The sequence below is a fragment of the Chelonoidis abingdonii genome, chromosome 3 (assembly GCF_003597395.2).
Source record: "Chelonoidis abingdonii isolate Lonesome George chromosome 3, CheloAbing_2.0, whole genome shotgun sequence".
Lineage (NCBI taxonomy): Eukaryota > Metazoa > Chordata > Testudines > Testudinidae > Chelonoidis > Chelonoidis abingdonii.
Window position 1 is genome coordinate 157,005,082 of NC_133771.1, and position 19,113 is coordinate 157,024,194.

Here is a 19,113-nt window from a genome sequence, read left to right on the forward strand (position 1 = left end):
AGCTCATCTCAATTGATTAGACTCTTCCTGTTGGTATGCTTACTTCCACCTTTTCATGTTCTCTGTATGTATAAATATCTCCTATCTGTGTGTTCCATTCTATGCATCTGAAGAAGTGAGCTGTAGCTCACGAAAACTCATGCTGAAATAAATTTGTTAGTCTCTAAGGTGCCACAAGTACTCCTGTTCTTTTTGTGTCAAAATAGTTTGTCTTATCTTTCTCCTTTCCCATACAATGTCTTGTCTTAGAATATCAAGGTTGGAAGGGACCTCAGAAGGTCATCTAGACCAACATCCTGCTCAAAGTAGGACCAATCCCCAGGTAGATTTTTGCCCTGATCCCTAGTTGGCCCCCTCAAGAATTGATCTCACAACTCTGGGTTTAGCAGGCTAATGCTCAAACCATTGATCTATCCTTCCCCCCTTGTTTAAGTATTATTGCTAATTATTTTTATTAGGTCAGTAGGGCTTCAAGGCCCCCCAGCCATCCTTAGCACCCCCTTTTGTTAGGTGCTATACAATCACATGATAAAAACCTCTGCTCTGAAGGGTTTACAATCTAGGGCCCTGATCCCACAAAGACTTACACACATGCTTAATTTTAGGGACCTTGAATAATACTTAATACTTCAGCAAGAGAGAAGGAGAAATCAGTAGAACTATTCAGTTTGGAAAGTTAAGCACGTGTAAATTTTTGCTGGATCAGAGCTAAGACAAGACATATCTAGCAAGTACAGGAAAAAATATCCGAAGGATCCGAGAAGTTCAAGGGTAACCCTGATACAGGATTTTGTAAGGATTAGCTCCCTGCAGCAATAGTTTTGAGTCAATTATTCTTAATCATAAAAGTAAGTAAGACAAATACAGAAATCCTTATTGGTCATCCATCTAACATTATTAGTTTGGTTTTTCACATAGGCATTATAATATGTCACACTTTCTCCTCATCACTTCTTTCTTTTTGAAATGAGAATAGTAAGTGCTAAATAAGGGGAATTTCTCCATGTTAGTGCAGGACACAAGGAATAGGCCACAATCCTGGTTGCAAAATTTTGTTTCAATATCAAAATGATAATGTGGACTAAAACAAAAATACCAGTTTCTAAAATACAGAACAGCCAACAGAAACAACAGACTTTTTGTGCATAAGAATATTGCATGTTTCTTTTCATCTGATAGTTATTGCATTTGTTTCTCAACTTTTTAGGACTGCATTTTTTTATTTAAAGAATATCAAAAATGCTTTCATAAAACAAGGAAACAGATTTTGGAAGCTCTAGGGGAAAAGACATTTGAAGTATCAGAGATGTATATTTTTGGCAAATTTGAAGCGTTTTGTAAAAGGCTAGAAAAAGTAAGTAACATTTCTGTTTTTATTTTAAATTAAAAAATGTAAGTGTGCATGCCTTTAATGAGAATTTTTGTAGATTGATTAAAGAATTGCTCAGTGTGCTATATTCTTATTTCAATATGAAAAAAGATTTTTTTTTAAATGTAGTTGAAGTTTTTGGATAAATACAGCATTTCTCTTAATTTCTTAGACCATCAAATTATTATGACTTTCATAAATAATAAAAGCTGTAGTTAAGATTTGCAACTCACTATTTTGATTTGCTCAGAACTTGTTAAAAAAATCTGTGTTTGGCTTTCTATGCTTGGTCTCAGGCTAAAATTCAATTTTTTAAATGGGGTTCCGAAAAATTAATTAATGTGAACCTAAAGCTTTGTCTACACTATGCAGCTTTTAGTCATTTGTCTGTGCCGCTACAGCCATGCTGCTGAAAGGCACGCAGTGTAGTTGCTGATTGTCATCAGGAGAAAGCTCTCTTGCCAACAAAAAATCTTCCACTGCACAAGCGGCAGTGGCTTTGTTCGCAGATCACTCCTGACGACAAAGCGCCTTTCACACTGACCCTTTTTGTCAGTAAAACTTTTGTCATTCGGGGTGTGTGTGTTTTTAGCACCCCTGAATGACAAGATTGCTGATGAAGTTCCAGTGTAGACAAAGCCTAAGTTAGGTGAGCAGTGGAAAAAAAATAATAGATTTACATTTTGCCAAAATACATGACTTTTTTTACCCACAGATTATTACACCTTGTACTTAAAATCTTCAAAACATGATTTTTTTTATTATTAATGTGTTTATTTATTAAGCTCCCATAGCATTATTTGTGTTGTGCATGACAAAATATTAAGATAACACGTATCCTGAAGAGTTTATAATCTATCCAAACCCCATTAAAGTGAATGGAAAGAGTCCTGTTAATATAATGGGCTTTGGAACAAACTGTAAAAATAATAATAATAATAATAATAATGGAGAAGTGAAGACTGGGAAACCCAAAGGGAGGGTTATTTGTGTGGTTTTGTGTGTTTGTTTTTGTTATTCTCTTCCTGTGGCTTTTGTAGAAGTGAGATTTTTGGAGGAATTTGTACATGGAAAGGGAGAGTGGTAGATTAGCTCCATTCAGGTGGCCTTTTGACAGCCTTTTATCCTCAATGCCTTCTGGCAAACTCTTGTGCATGAGTCTTCAGCATTAATCAGTGCATTTACAGTATCAGTTTAGGATCAGTTCCTCCAAATTGATCCCACTTGCACAGAACAAAATCAGAAAGAAGTGTTTAAAGAATTCCCTAAGAAACCCAGGCTGGAGACTTTCATATCCTGGGTCCAAGGGCCATGAAGTAACCCCAGGTAGATCAAAGTGGTCCTTAGTCTCAGATCAATTGGTATTCTGTGTCTTGAAAGCAAAGCAATTGAGCTGGAAAATCGTAGTGAATGGGCTGCCTGTATAAAATGGTCAGCTGGTGAACTCTTCCTCAGTTTGCGTGGGGGTTAGAGTAGACTAGATGAGCATTGCAGTCCCTTCTAACCCTATGATTCCACCATCATTGCTACCTGCAAATGTCAGCTGAGATCCTCTGATTAATCCAATAAAGACTCCAGACCCAAATGCTCCCAGTATGTTGAACAGCTAGGCAGTGATTGGATCTAAGCCTCTTGCAACCAAGAAGGACATATTTCTATTCTCCTTTGCAAAGAAGGTGGACATCATTGGGGCATAGCTGGTCTTAGAACATCTTGTAAAATGAAGAGATTGGGACTGTGATTCTACAGCACTTCTTCAAAACTTTTCACTTAAAGGGTCACAAAGCCTTCTTGTTAGTACTGTTTTTAAAGCCCTGACAACTTGCTTAGTGACGAGCAAGATACAAAATGATTATTAGTCTCTGCCATGAGGACAGTGCAATCTAAAAAACAAATCATCAAACAGAGGATGCCATGGGAATCCTGGCAGAGTGAGTAACTTGGACTTTCTTTCTTTCTTTCTTTCTTTCTTTCTTTCTTTCTTTCTTTCTTTTTCTATAAACACATGTAGTGCAGTATATGTGTAACCCAAGGTTATAGATACAAGAAACAGGAAGAGGGATGTGGGAAGTAGAAAACAACTAAATAAAATAGTGTCTCCTATTACTTAAGACATATGTATCTCTGTGGAAAATGCTTCTCTACCCTGACCTAATGTTTGAGTATGACTGGAGACTAAAAACTGAAGTCTATCACCAAAACAAAGAAAAGTTGTCTACACTACAAAGTTTCGTCAGCAAAAGTTATGCCGCTTTAATTAAAACCGCTGTTACATGTCTGCACTATGCTCCTTGTGTCTGCACAGTGCATCCACACTAGCAGCTCTTGCATTGATAGCCTTGCGCTGTGGTAGGTATCCCACTGTCAACTGTCCACAGGGTGCTTTAGGAAGGGTTTGCAACGCCTCATGGGTGCAGCTTTCTCAATAATGCAACGCCTCATGGGTGCAGCTTTCTCAATCCCATCGTGCCATGGGCACCCTAATAGATTGTCAGATGCTTTTCAACTGAAGTAGGGGGAGAAAGGAGAGTGTTGTGTCTGGGGTGGGGGAGACAGCAGGCTGACCAACCTATCCTGAGGCAGGGGGAGGGGGAACCGCCACACATCAGCCCCCAGCTCTGCTCAGCACAGCAATTTCTCTCGGAGCAGCCTGCTCTGACTGCCTCTGGTTCTGTGATTCTCTAAGAGTAAAAGGGTACTCTAGTAAAAGGGTTCTCCCACAACCTCCTCAGCTGCTACGCAGATCTGTGAACTCTCCATGTTGAGGAATGTAAAAGCAGCACAGCAATCTGTCCCCTCCCTGCCCCTCACTCCCTGCAGCAGCAGTCTGGCTTCCCCTTCTGCCCTAATGCAGGGCAGAACAGGAGCATTCCACATTAATGATCTGCAAGCTCATCTGTCAGATACTTCTCCGAGCTTTGAAAGGGAAGGAGTGTATGCCTGCAGGGCAGCAGAGATCAAAACAGTGAGCAGAGCCCTCAGGGCAGGCATTGTGGGATACTGGTGGAAGCCAGTTATGTTGACAAAACAAACAGCCGCATCTACACTGATGCTTTGTTACTTTAATTTTGCAGCAAAAAGCTTTGTGCTTTTCAATGCGTTTTGGTTTTGTTTTGTAGGCAATCAGCAAAGTTTTGTCACCAAAAGTAGTTTCTAGTGTGTACACCTCTCTTGTTTTGTTGGCAAAAGCTGCGTAGACAAGGCCAAAGACTAACGTAGTTAAGTGGGGAGAGAAAGTGTCTTTAAATTACAGAATCTTTTATAAGCAGTAGAGTTATTCATAAGCAAGTGTAAAGGGGCTGAGCTGTAACATGATGAATTACTCCTGTGTTAGGCTCCAGCCAATCCACAAGCCAAGAACTGATCTAGTGACTCAGGGAAGGTATATAAGCTTCACAGATGAAACAGCAGCTCAGTCTGCTCATTATCACTTCAGGATTTAAAACTCTTCTGTCTGCTAGGGCCAATAGAGTCCCCAAGCCTTAGCCTGCTCCAGCCTTGCTCTTGCTCTGGTCTTGTTACAACTCCACTCTGGACTCCTGATTCCAATGCTGACCCCTGGCTCCAACCGCTAGACATGACTGCCATGGCTCTGACTACTAGGCCTAACTATCCTCATCATGGTTTCCAACATGAGCCACCCTAAATTCTGCCTTTTTAGCCAGAAGTGGCACAGATGTCAACCAATCTACATGCACCAATCAAGACAATGAGAAACCAGACCAAACTCATCATTAACTCCTTTAATGAAGACCCAGGGAAGGATTACATGTGATAACAAATGAAAGTCCTTTACCTCAGGACTCAGGTTCAGATCTCCCAAACTAAAAGTCCAAAACACAGTCTCTCTGTCTGGTCAGGCTAACCTTCCAGAGTTGAGGGGAGATTTCCACCTCCTGCAGGGTGTTCAACTTTCTGTCTGCTCCCCTGTAGTCAGTTTTCTTTCTCTTCCTTTTTAAATAGGTCACTAGAGCAGAGCAGAGGGTAATTTGAGCCCAGGCTGTTCTGTTGGTGAGCACCAGGCTGATCTGTTGGTACACCCCTACATAGCAAGATGGTCAGTTTTCCGGGTTTTTTTTATGTCCTTGTTTGGGTTTGATCTTGGAGCCTCTCAAATATTGCTTTTATGGCCTGGGAAAATGAGGAGAGTGAGAGAAGGAGCTTCTGCTTCTGTTCTTGGCCCTTCCCTTAATCCCCCTGCTACTTCTTTATATTCTTCTCCTAAAGAGACCACGGGGAGGCACTCCATTTCTAGTAAAAGGGTTGAATATCTTCTCCAAAGCAGAGCAAGCCTCTGCCTAGTTCCTTTTGTAAGCCATCAACAGCTGAACCGCCTACATTGGTACTGGTTATGTACACTTCATCACAGGTGTCAATGCTAGAATCTCACAGGATTGTGTGCATGCAGTTGGTGGTATTGAACACAGAATTGGTAGTTTCATTTCACCCTTTGAAATCTGAGCTAAATTCTCTGTTTGAGATTCATCCTGATGTATATGTACTCTTGCAGTGACTATTCAGAGCACATAGCCAGCCACCTTCTGAATACTTCCGTGAGACACTGTTTTATAACTTTTCCTTGACCAGATAAAATCTGAGGTATCAGATACAGAGGCGATGCTCAGATGTCACACTAATGAACACAGTATAGAATCCAAGACAGAGAAAGAGATACTGAACAAAGGTAGATGAGCCTGAATCCTGTTGTCTTTTTGATTACCAGGAAGTACTTTGAATAAAATGGCTACCATGTATTAAACATGGGGGAAGGGCTTGAAAATACATTTCATCAAGAGGATGTTAAAGAACTTCTGCATACTTCTTCAGCCTTATGTTTCCAAATAAAAGCTCACTGCGAATTGTAAATAGATAAAAAGAATAAAACTATAGTAACACTGGTCTACAATTTTTGAGAAGTCGTCTGCTTCAGAGATAAAATGTGGTATTTATTATGTATTTTGATGTGATGAATTCAAATATGACAATTAAAACAACAGATTGGCTACTGTTTCTAAGATATTTAAGTTTTTACATTTTAGATGTCTATGTGTATTGTGTAAATAGTAGAGTTTTAATCATAAATTGTAAACCTAGGTCTTTTCATGTGTTTATGGTTGCTTTACATGATAATATTTCACCTGTCCTGTTTATGTTAATACTTTAAAAATCAGCAAAGGGTTATATAAATAAAATTTATTATGAAACAAAAGGCAAAAAACTATTATGTACATAGTTTAGTCCTATTCAGTGTCTACTCGGCGCTTCTTGCTTGTCTCTTGTATTCATTAAAGGGAGCATCTCTTGTCACTGTCCAGCAAGTCTGAAAGCATTGATGGGCTCCATTTGCCCTGATGCGTTCCTCCATTGTTGCAATGTCCTGGTGAAATTGCCACCGTGCTCGTCTCACTGCTCCGCAATTCGGTGGAAAAAAAATCTAGATGAGAGTGCAAAAAATGTATTTTTAGTGACATGTTGCAACCATGGCTTTTGTAGCTTGAGGAGGTTTTCCACCAACAACCTGTAGTTGTCTGCCTGTTGCTTCCGAGAAAATTTATTGCCACTAACTGGAAGGCTTTCCATGCCGTCTTTCCTTGCCACGCAGTGCATGGTGAAATGCATCATCTCGAAGAAGTTCACGAATCTGAGGACCAACAAGACACCTTCCTTTATCTTAGCTTCACTTAACCTTGGAAATTTTCCACGGAGGTACTTGAAAGCTGCTTGTGTTTTGTCAATGGCCTTGACAAAGTTCTTCATCAGACCCAGCTTGATGTGTAAGGGTGGTTACAAAAATCTTCCTTGATTAAAAAAGTGGTGGATGCTGAACACTTTTCCTCCCAGGCTCCAATGACTGTCGGAGTGGCCAATTTTCTTGATGTAGTGGGAATCTTTTGCACGACTATCCCATTCGCAAGAGAAACAGCAGTACTTTGTGTATCCAGTCTGCAGACCAAGCAAGAGCAAACAACCTTCAAATCGGCACAAAGCTGCCACTGATGTTGGTCATAGTTTATGCACCTCAAAAAGTTGTTTCATGTTGTCATAAAGTTTCCTTCATAGGACGCATGACCAGACTGGAATTGATGGCAAAACGTTGCATTATGGCAGCAAAAAGCTTTTAAAAAACTCTCTCGACGAAATATGAACAAGTCTCCACTCAACCCCCCCCTCTGGATCGTTGAACGATGTAAGGCTGCCATCTTATCTACATCGATGTTGTTGCAGGCTACAAGATCACCTCCAGCAGAAGAATGGACAAGAATCCTTTTGAGCGGTCACGGAACATGGGAAACCCTAAACATACACTGCCAGGAGATGTCCACTGCTGTAGTCTGGAGCCCAACCAGCTAGACTAGAAGCCATCAACAATTTAAAAGCATCATTTTCGTGTCTCACAGTGACCCAGAATTAGTAAAGTTTGACTAACACTTATTCAGAAGCATTTTGGCTGTAGAGGCAGCAGTAAGAGAAAATCATAGATAATTGTCCTGGGCAAAGGTCATGAGGGGGAAAAACATATGTGATAATGCTTGCAACATGCTTACAGCCACCACTTGGATGACTCTCAGGAAACCCAAACAAAAGATGGGAAAGGTAAAAAACCAATCAACCAACCAAACCTAAAATAGGTAGAATATTGGTTCCCTTGGTTAAAGCTACTAAGAGAACAACCACAGCTTATAAAACTCTTCTGCCAAAGACAGGGTCTAAGATGTCATGCTGACTATTTGGAACAGTCTAACTGAAAATAACAGCACAAATTTACTGATGTCTTCGATGTGGAAACCTGTTTTTTAAATACCTGTTATGAACGTTGTGCATTATATGGTTATAATATGGTCATGAGTGAATATATATGGTAATGGAATATGCTTCAATGCAAAAAGGTCCTTGTAAGGTACCTTCAAAGCTTATAACTACTAGTGTGATCACCTATTTGTATAAAATGTACCACTGTTTGGTATTGGGACTAGAAAGATGAAATATAACTCTGACGGCCTATCTGTAATTATGCAAATGTGGGTGAACATAAATTGTTTAGAATCTTACCTGGCTCCCATCAACCAGAACAATTGACTGGGGGCTCTGTTTGCACAGCAAGCCTTCCTGTCAGTCAGGCTGGGAAGGAATGATGCTTGGGGTCTTACAGTGACATATGATCATGTCACATGAACTGGAATCCATCTTTAACCTCGTGCTTTTCCAGTGAGGGGGGGTGGAAACCCAGAGAGAGACAAAGGATTCCTGCCTTATGCAAAAGATATATAAAGGGGTGGAACAGAACAAAGGGGGAGAGCCATCATGAAGAATCCCCTAGCTACCACCTGAGCTGGAACAAGAACTGTACCAGGGGAAAAAATTGTGCCCAGGCCTGGAAGGCGTCCAGTCTGAGGAAAAAACTTATAGAAGCATCTTTGAGGGTGAGATTATGTGTATTCAGTTTGATTAGACATAGATTTGTGCATTTTATTTTATTTTGCTTGGTGACTTCCTTTGTTCTGTCTGTTACTACTTGGAACCACTTAAATCCTACTTTCTGTATTTAATAAAATCACTTTTTACTTATTAACTTAGAGTATGTATTAATACCTGGGGGAGAAAACAACTGTGCATATCTCTCTATCAGTGTTATAGAGGGTGAACAATTTATGAGTTTACTCTGCATATGCTTTATACAGTGTAAAACGGATTTATTTGGGTTTAGACCCTCTTGGGAGTTGGGCATCTGAGTGTTAAAGGCAGAAACACTTCTGTTAGTGGCTTTCAGGTAAACCTGCAGCTTTGGGGCAAGTAATTCAGACCCTGGGTCTGTGTTGGAGCAGATGGGAGTGTCTGGCTCAGCAAGACAGGGTGCTGGAGTCCTGAGCTGGCAGAGAAAGCAAGGGTAGTAGTAGTCTTGGCACATCAGTTGGCAGCTTCCAGGGAGGTTGCTGTGATCCAACCCATCACACCTGTAATTGCTGTTCTTTTAGTAGAGCCTTCATTCCCACTAAAGAAATAATTCCTCTTGCTTTGTCAAAAGACTTCCTTTGATTCATCCCATATTGAAAAAATTACACCTTTTTTCCTTTTAGCCACTGTAATTTACAGCACAAAATTTACTAATCTGAATCAGTTGCAGGAATAGTTTACATGAAAAAACAACAACAAAGAATGCCAAGTAGAGGGGAGATTGAGAATAGTCTATAGCAAGATTAAAAAAAAAAAGTCAGTGATTCAGAACCATCAAATTGGCCCATTTGTTAGCAAACTCATATTAGAGTATGATGTTATTCTCTTCCTCCCTTTCCTTTATGTTTGTTTTTTGTTCATTTGTGGTATCTTGTCTTTAATTTGATTTTAACTCTTTGGGCCTGGATATCTACCCATGTATTTGTCTGACTCCTAGCACAAAGGACTCTTAATCCAGTTTTGGTGCCTTTGGACAATATCATTATATAACTAACAGTGTTCAGGGGTTTTGAGATTCACTGGTGTGTTTTTCCTTGGTAATCATACAGTGCATATACTAGTTCTTGTGATCTGTCTGTTGTGCTTGGAAATACCCATTTATATATCTTAAACATTGGTACTTCAATTTTTGAGCCATTCCCCACCCTATCACTCAGATATTAAATGTAATTTAATGTAAAACTTAACTATGGATAAAACTTCCTCAAGATACCAAGAAAAACAGAGCAAAAATATTGAAACAATTTAGATTAGGTTGAGTGATGGTGAGGATTGGGGAAGAAGTTGAGGGAGCAATGTTTTGTTGTGAGTATTTTGATGAGGAATTCTGAGTGAAATAACCAATCAGAGCAGACTGGCCATTGGTCTCAGTGTAGTGTGTTTAGCCCAGGATGTAATTATTCCTTTGTCAATAAGAAGCACCACAAGTGAACTAAATGAACTGAAATAAATTCGTAATTTGATCTGAGTGTGAAAAAATATTTCTTTATTTCAGATTACAGAGATGATTACTATAGTACAAACATTTTCTGCACTTAGTATGTCTACAATTGAGGGGATAGATATTTTGGCAATAAAGTTCAAAAATATCTACCAGAGTGTTCAAAAGAAACAATATGATATTCTCGACCCACGAAAAACTGAATTTGATGTAGATTTTGTAGACTTCATGACAAAAATTGAAGGTTTAGAGGTAAGTAACATTGTTATCTGCAATTTATTCAGGGCCAGATCTCATCATTTTTATGTATTCAGAACCTCTTGGACTTCAGTGGGAGTTTTGACTGAAAAAGAACTGTATGATTTGGCTTTATTTGGTAAATGGTAGAGTTTGTTAGGAAAATAATAACAAATTTCACAACTTATGCAAAGGCTTTTATATTTATCTGATCCTTAAATTTCTTGCCTTTCTTATGGTTATTTACAGATTATTAACTGCAGGAATATACTTGCCTACAGTTTTGTCAATGATATAGGTGTCTGTTTTCCAGTTCGTGTGTACTCATAGCTCCCATTAATATTATAGGAGTTCTGTTCTAACTTTGGGAAAATGTTTCACAAATGTAAGTTTTGCTATATACTGTATACGGTGGACACCATTGAAAACTGCACATTTACCCCCTATGGTAGTTGAATTTACCAAAGTATCTGAGGAAGCATTCTAAATATAGGTAAATATTTTAAACATTGTGATAAAGATAAATATGTGGTGTTGTAAACATTCCTTATTATTGACACCCACTGATGGGCAAGAGTTGGATCAGTTTCTGGGTTGATCTCTTGCCAGAAAAGATAGGTTTTCTTCAAATGATTGCACATCTGTTCTACTTAGGTATGTGCACATCCAGTGATCTTGAGTTGGAGAGCTTTCACTAGTAGTACCCCATGCTTACCAGTGCCTTCAGCTGTGGGTTCAAAGGCTGGAGCTGCCCTGACCTTCCTTCAGTTCCTTCTCATCTTCCATGGCTAAGAGCTGGAGGTCCCCGTGCACTTTGCTTATGGTTTTTCTCGTGAGCTTTTTCACATCTTTTATTTGGCAAATGGTAGTTCACTAATGTAAATAGTTAGATTAGGATAGTTATTAAGTAGTTTTGTGTTATTTTGCATTTTTTGTCCCTATCTTTATTTTTCAAGGCCTAAGATGCTTGGTACTCACTTTAAAAGACAAAAGCCCTCATGCTTTAAACATTGCCCCTCCAATTGGGTGCCAGTGCCAACAAACAGCCCACATATTCGCTGACTGTTATGCCAGGATGAGGGACACGTCAGAGAAAAATGCAGCATTAGTTGTTCTTTTCTTAAAAGAACACAACCATCCCGGGCAGCATATCTATTCATGCAGTCCCCCTCACGCATCTTCTAATGCTGGCCCCTCACAAGTTCTGATATTTGACTTTATACCAGCAAGGAGTGCTCCCACAGCTTTGTCTGACTCCCTTCACAAAGCTGAAAAGATTGTTTCCCAGTGGGAGAAAAGGAGGCACTCCCCTTCACTAGGACCTTCTCATAAGATGCCCCAAACTGTGACTACTTCAGATCAGTCTCTAGCTTCAATCCCAGGAAGGGCTTCTTGAGCTATACAAAGGACCCTGGGGACTATTGTGCCTCAAATAAGTCATCTCAGACATTAACCGTACCAAGGTGAGTGTGTGAGCCTTGGCTTGATGCTCCCTGTTACCATCCTAAGAGAGGCTTGACCTACCGGTGATGTCAACTCCATTACTGACTCTGTCAGTGCAGTTGAAATCAGTACCCACTAATATTTGCATCCATCTCTGCTACCGACAGAAAGACCTGCAACCCCTACTGGGGATCCAAACTCACTTTCTCATTTCCCGATCAACTTCAGTAGCCTTCCTAAACAACATACTGATCACAGACATGTGTAGAGCAGCCACTTGGATGTCCATACACATGTGCACAAAACATTCCGCAATCAACAAGGGTTTAAGATTGGTCACATTGCTAGGTCTTACAGTGTTATCATCACTTACACATGCAATGCTGAATCCCCTTCTGTCCAATGAGAGACACCGCTCAACAGTCATCTGAAGTGGAACACCCACAGGGATACTCTTCAAAGAAGATGTTACTCACCCTGTGCAGTAACTGAGGTTTTTCGAGATGAATGTCCCTGTAGATGCTCCATTACCCACCCATCTCCCCTCTACTTTGGAGTTCAATTTCTGGACTCTATGGTAGAGAAAGAACTGTGGAGGGTCTGGTCACATACGCAAGGTAGTTGCCAACAGCAGCACAAGACGGGGACAACGCATGTGTGACCCAGACAAGCACTGCTGATGAAATTCCTCAGTCAAAGATACAGGGATGCACATTCACCTGAAGTGGAGCACTCACAGGGAGACTCATCTCAAAGAATCGGTTACTGTACATGGTAAGTAACCTTCTCTTCCTCAAATAAGATCTGGTCACCAGAGACCTCAGGCCCTGAGAGGATTGCTAGTGAGACTCTGAGCACTTTGGGTACTGTGAAACACATTAAGACTTCAACTAAATGCCATACCTCAGTACTAAAGGCATTAGTACGAAAGACTGCTATGACCAAGAGAACGGATTCAGTGGAATTCTTTACGCCATTGGTACCAACGTCAGCACCTCACACAATGGCTTCTGTAACATCCTCAGTGCTTTTAGTAAGTTATTTTGTGCTCCCAGGTACTGCAGGGATTCCAGTACCTGAAAGACCTCATGATACCAAATAAGCCTGAATCTCCACTCCTTGTAACCTCAAGACACCTCTAGGTATTGAGGTCAAGAGGGTCGCTGACTGCTCATGTTTTAGTGAGATTTACCTCTTCTCCATCTTCTACTATCCATGAGAAGGGGTTATTACCTCTGATTCAATATGTGGAGGAGCATTCTGGCTCAGTGTCTGAACTTTCTGTTCAAGGATCTCCAATTTATTCCAGGAGGTGTTATTCCCTAATGTAGCTGCAACAAAGACAGGACACCAGACCCCTGTCTGCTATGGTATAACTTGGTATGACCAACATTGGATATCTCCCCACGTGCCTTATGGTCTCTCTCATTGGTCTTACTGGGATCCATGGGCAATGTACTGCCAGTAATTATGAGAGACCTCAACTCAGTCCCATAGGGAACACAGAAGACTCATTCTCTATCCCTTCTCTCCACTTTAAGAGTCTGAGAAGATCTTTGAGGAGAAAGAGGCAAGGGTGGACAAGGAGGTCACACCCCTTACAAACATCTCTTTGTCATCACCTGATGAGGCAGTAAAGCCACCTCTGCCATTGTTAGCTGATGACTTTAAACATTTCCAGGACCTAATGAGTGGATTTCTGACACCCTGCACATTCCCCTGGAAGAATTCTGGGTTTTCTCTGGAAGATGGAATAAATGATGTCCGGCCGAATTGACCACTCGTGGCAGAGGAAAGACCTGCTCAGCCGATCTGCCAGGATGTTCCGGACTCCCGGGAGGAAGGATGCTACTAGGTCCACCTGGTGAGCTATGCAGAAGTCCCACAGGTGAATGGCCTCCTGACACAGGGGAGGCGAGCGGGTCCCTCCCTGCCTGTTGATTTAGTACATGGCTGTTGTGTTGTCCGTAAACACCGAAACACAACGGCCACGAAGATGCTGTTGGAATGTCTGGCAGGCTAGACGAACGGCTCTCAACTCCCGGACATTTATATGGAGGTTGAGCTCTTGGGCTGACCAACGACCGCATCCAAAAGCGACCTAGATGGGCCCCCCCAGCCGAGGGATGACGCTCCGTCGTCAAGGTCAGTGAGAGGCTGCTGTGGATGAAACGCATCCCCGCACAAACCAGGGACGGGTCCAGCACCAGTCGAGGGAGCGTAGGGGACCCGGAGGATCGTGACAAGGACGTCCATGGGGTCCCTGCTCGGGCGGAAGACGAGTGGAGCCACGTCTGAAAGGGCCGCATGCGGAGCCTGGCGTACTTGGTGACGTGTGTGCATGCGGCCATATGCCCCAGCAGAGCGAGGCAGTTGCGAGCCGAGGTGAGATGAGCGGCTTGCAAGTCCGTATAATTGAGGTGATTGCTTGGAAGCGGGTCTGGGGCAAGTAGGCTCTGGCGAGGGAGGAGTCCAGGGTCGCTCCTATGAAGTCCAGCCTCTGTGTTGGAACCAGTGTGATGTGGACTTTTCCACGTTGAGTAGGAGGCCAATCGGGCGAAGAGGTCCGTGATCATGGAGACGTGCTGACGGACTTGGGCTTGTGAGGCGCCTTTGATGAGCCAGTCGTCCAGATACGGGAAGACATGTATCTGCTGCCTGCGAAGGTGTGCGGCGACGACTGCCATGCACTTTGTAAAGACCCTCGGGGCCGTAGACAGGCCAAAGGGAGGACAGCGAATTGAAAGTGCTGCTGGTTTGATTGTGAACCGAAGGTACTTCCTGTGCGGGGGAAAATCGCTATGTGGAGTACGCGTCCTTCATGTCGAGGGCGGCGTACCAGTCTCCAGGATCCAAAGACGGGATAATAGTTCCCAGGGAGACATGCGGAATTTCAACTTGAGCAGCCACTTGTTGAGTCCCCGCAGGTCCAGAATCGGTCGGAGGCCTCCCTTGGATTTGGGAATGAGGAAATAGCGGGAGTAAAACCCCTTCCCCCTCTTGGGTAGTGGAACTTCCTCTATGGCTCCTGCGGCGAGGAGAGACTGCACCTCGTGCCAGAGGATTTGCTCGTGAGAGGGGTCCTGAAGAGGGGCCGGAAGGGGGGTGAAACGCGGGGATGAAGCAAACTGGAGGTGGTATCCTGCTTCACCGTGCGTAGCACCCACAGGTCAGAAGTAAGTTGTGACCACGCCAGAAGGAAGTAGGAAAGGCGGTTGGAGAAAGGGGGAAAGGATCCTGTGCTGAGTTTGGTACGCCGTCCCCGGGCGTACCTTCAAAAGTTGCCCTTGGCCCTGGTGGGCCTTAGAGGGTCTTGAGACTGCCCCGCGTGGGGGCCGCCACTGGCGCCTCCGCCCACCCCGCCCTCGCCTCCTGTTGAAGTCCTGCCTGTTTCGCGGCAGAAGTACGGGCGCGGCGGGGTTGGGGCCTAAAGGGTCTACGCTGGGTCACAGGGGTGTGCATCCCGAGCGACCTCATGATGACCCTGTTGTCCTTTAGGCTTTGCAGCCGAGGATCAGTTTTGTCCGAGAACAACCCCGGCCCTCAAAGGGTAAGTCCTGTATGGTGTACTGTAGCTCCGGTGGCAGGTTGGAGACCTGGAGCCAGGAGATTCGCCTCATTGTGATGCCTGAGGCTACAGTCCTGGCAGCCGAATCGGCCGCGTCAAGGGATGCTTGGAGAGAGGTCCTGCCAACCTTCTTGCCTTCCTCTACGAAAGCTGCAAACTCCTGGCGCGAGTCAGGGGGCAGCAAGTCAGTAAAGCGGCCAACCCGTCCCCAGGTGTTGTAGTTGTAGCGGCTTAACAGAGCCTGCTGGTTGGCCACTCGGAGCTGTAGGGCACCTGCCGAGTACACCTTGCGCCCCAGCAGGTCCATCCGCCTAGCCTCCTTGGATTTCGGGGCAGGCGCCTGTTGACCATGGCGCTCCCTCTCGTTGACTGATTGTACAACTAAAGAGGAGGGGGGAGGGTGGACATACAAGTGTTCGTACCCCTGGGAGGGCACCATGTATCTCCTCTCGACCCCTTTTGCCGTCGGCGGAATGGAGGCTAGGGACTGCCAGAGGGTATCGGTAGTAGCCTGGATAGTCCTGATGAATGGCAGGGCCACGCGCGTCGGGGTATCAGTGGCCAGGATGCTGACTACCGGATCGTCCACCTCCGGCACTTCCTCTACCGGAAGGTTGATGTTAAGAGCCACCCTACGAAGGAGGTCCTGTTGGGCTCTTAAATCTATCGGCGGCGGCCCCGAAGAAGAGGAGCCTGCCACGGCCTCATCCGGGGAAGAGAAGGAAGATATCCTGGGAATGAGAGGGTCCTGGATGGCACCCTGCTCCTGTGGTGGTTCCTGCTCCCGCTGCTCAGGGGAGTCCGGAGGATGGGTGACATGCTCCTCTGACTCTTCCAGAGATGGGTGGGATATGGTGGCTTCCGGCGCCCTGCGTTCCAAAGCAACTGTAGGGGTCGGGACCAGGGGAGCACCCTGGGCTTGATGGTATGCCCAGGGTGTCCAAAAGCACCACTGCTGAGGCCCTACATCATGGGGACGTGTGTCTTGGAAAAGTCCCGTGGGCATCTCAGTATCACGGTCCCGGCTGTAGTAGCTATCCACCTGCGAGGAGGCAGACTCCTGTTCGGACGGCCACGGAGGGGCAGCAAACGTAGGCACTGAAGTGCCAATAGACCTCGCAGCTCAGGGTCGTGGGGACCGGTGTCGGTACACATAACGGTACCGCGAGCCTGACCGGGACCTGCGACCGGCTCAGTGCTGGGAGGTCGACCGGGACCTCGAGCCCCTATGGCGAGATCTGCTCCGGGAAGAACGGTCCCTGTGACGGTGCCGGGAGCTCGACTGGTGCCGCGAGTAGCGGGACGGGGAGCGAGAGACGGACCAGTGCCTTGAGGGCGACCGGTGCCGCGAGCTCGACCGGTGCCTTGGGGAGCGGTGCTGTGATTGTGATCGGTGCTGTGGCGAGCGGTGCCAGGGTGAGCGGTGCCGGGGTGAGCGGTGCCACGAAGTTGAGCTGTGGCGGGAGCGGGAGCGACCCCGCGATGTTGAGCGGCGATGAGAGCGAGACCTCGAGCGGCGGCTGTCCGGAATGGTGACAGAGGGCGGCCTAGGTAAGAGTGGCTTGCCCCTGGAGAGACTCCCGCATACTAGCGGTGCCGGGGGCACGGGAGGTGCCGGGTCTGTCATGGCTATTAGGTCTCTTGCCGCTGAAAACGTCTCCGGCGTTGATGGCAAGGTCAGCTCAACCGCGGCCGGTGCTGGGGAGCTTCCAGGCGCCGGACTCGACTGCCTGCGCGGGGCTGGAGTCAACGGAGCCGGTTTAGGCAGTGCCGCAGCCGGGGTCGGTGCTGGGCGTTCTGCCTTAGCCGCAGCCTCTGTCTGCGATGCGGGCGTAGAGGAGCCCGTCCGAGGCTTAGCCGACTTCGACCTCGGAGAGAGGGAGCGGCGCGGAGTTGCCTTCGGTGTCGTCTGCAGCCGGTGCCCAGGAGCCTTAGCGGTACTGACCGTGCTCGGTGCCGGGGGGGCGGCCTCGCTCACCTGCTGGCTTGTACTCGGTGCCAGCGAGGGTGCTAACGCCGCTTCCATGAGGAGCTGCCTGAGTCTAATGTCCCGCTCCTTCTTTGTGCGCGGCTTAAACGCCTTGCAAATGGGGCACTTAGACGATAAGTGCGATTCCACGAGGCACTTAAGACAGGAGTCGTGGGGATCTCCTGTCGGCATTGGCCTATTGCAGGCCGAACACTGCTTAAAGCCCGGCGAGCCAGGCATGGCTACGGTACCAGGCGCGGGGTAGGGGGGGAGCCCCAGACCCCGCGAAAACTATACTAACAATTATACTAACAACTATAACTCTAAACTGTCACTAATCTAATTAACTATGTAAAACAAAGAACGATTAAGGTAACAAAGAATGAAGATAAGCGAGTAGCTAGGGAAAATGTGGAGGTCAGCTAAGCCGCATTCCACTGTTCCAACGACCGACACGGGCGGTAAGAAGGAACTGAAGGGTGGCCGGGTCGTCTGGGGTATTTATGCGACGCCATGGTGGCACCACTCCAGGGGTTGCTAGGGTGAAAGTTTCTCCGACGGCTGTGCACGCAGCGCGCACACACCTAACTGGAATGGATATGAGCAACACATCTCGAAGAACAACAGTTACAAAGGTGAGTAACCGTCTTTTTCCCATCGCAAGCTCCTGGATATAGTGCACAGCTCTTCCTCAGCACTGGTTGCACTGCGAATTACTGAATCCCTCCTTGAGCTAGCTTAGTCCATCTAGTAAACTCTAGCAATGTCCCCCACATACATGCAAGCAAGCTGAAAAAAAATCCTGGCCTTGATTCTCTCACCCAGCACCAAATTCTTTTGTTGTCGCCCCAGTCAATGAAAGTGGCAGGCAACATTCCCAAAAAGCCATCCCTTATAAGGACCAGAAACCTCCAGACCTTTTTGGTTGCAAGACCTACTTGTTAGCAACATTACAGTTCAGGAAAAATAATCACGAGGTGCTGATGTCAAAATATAACTAACTGAACTATGAGACATTTAATGCATTTATTGACCATTTACTACAGGAACATCCAGAACAGTTCAGTGTCATAATAAAGGAGGGTCAGCTCTTGGCAAAAACTTCACTGCAGGTTTCACATGATGCTGCAGATACTGCAGCTAGGTCTATTTACAACACAGTAGTGATGAGGTGAGCTTTCTTCTTTCCGTTTTCTGGTTTCCATGAAGATTTACTTTTCAATGGCCAGAAGCTTTTCACAGATTCCACAAACAACTCACTTAATACCCTAAAGGACTCTATGGCAACACTTAAATCTTTTTGGATATACACCCCTGCAAATAAGAGGAAGTTTAACCGGTCTCTTTTGGCACAAAGATCCTGCCCTGCTCACTCTTCCACCTTCTTCAGGCCACTGGAACCACCAGGTAAGACGTTGAGATTTTCAAAGAAAAGACCTGCAACTACCTAGATTGTGTCATTCCAGCCTTCAACATTCATAGATTCATAGACTTAAGGTCAGAAGGGACCATTATGGTCATCTAGTCTGACCTCCTGCACAATGCACGCCACAGAATCTCACCCACCCACTCCTGTAACAAACCCCTAACCTATGTCTGTTATTGAAGTCCTCAAATCGTGGTTTAAAGACCTC

General features: G+C 45.1%; 1 protein-coding gene across 1 annotated transcript in view; it reads left to right on the plus strand.

The window, feature by feature from the left end:
- The window catches only part of DNAH8 (dynein axonemal heavy chain 8), a 621,721-nt gene that overhangs the window by 117,150 nt on the left and 485,458 nt on the right, over positions 1–19,113 (plus strand). The window contains exons 13-14 of the mRNA XM_075064269.1: positions 1,208–1,354; positions 10,317–10,514. Of these exons, the coding sequence (XP_074920370.1) occupies positions 1,208–1,354; positions 10,317–10,514 (345 nt within the window). The remainder of the gene's footprint in view (positions 1–1,207; positions 1,355–10,316; positions 10,515–19,113) is intronic.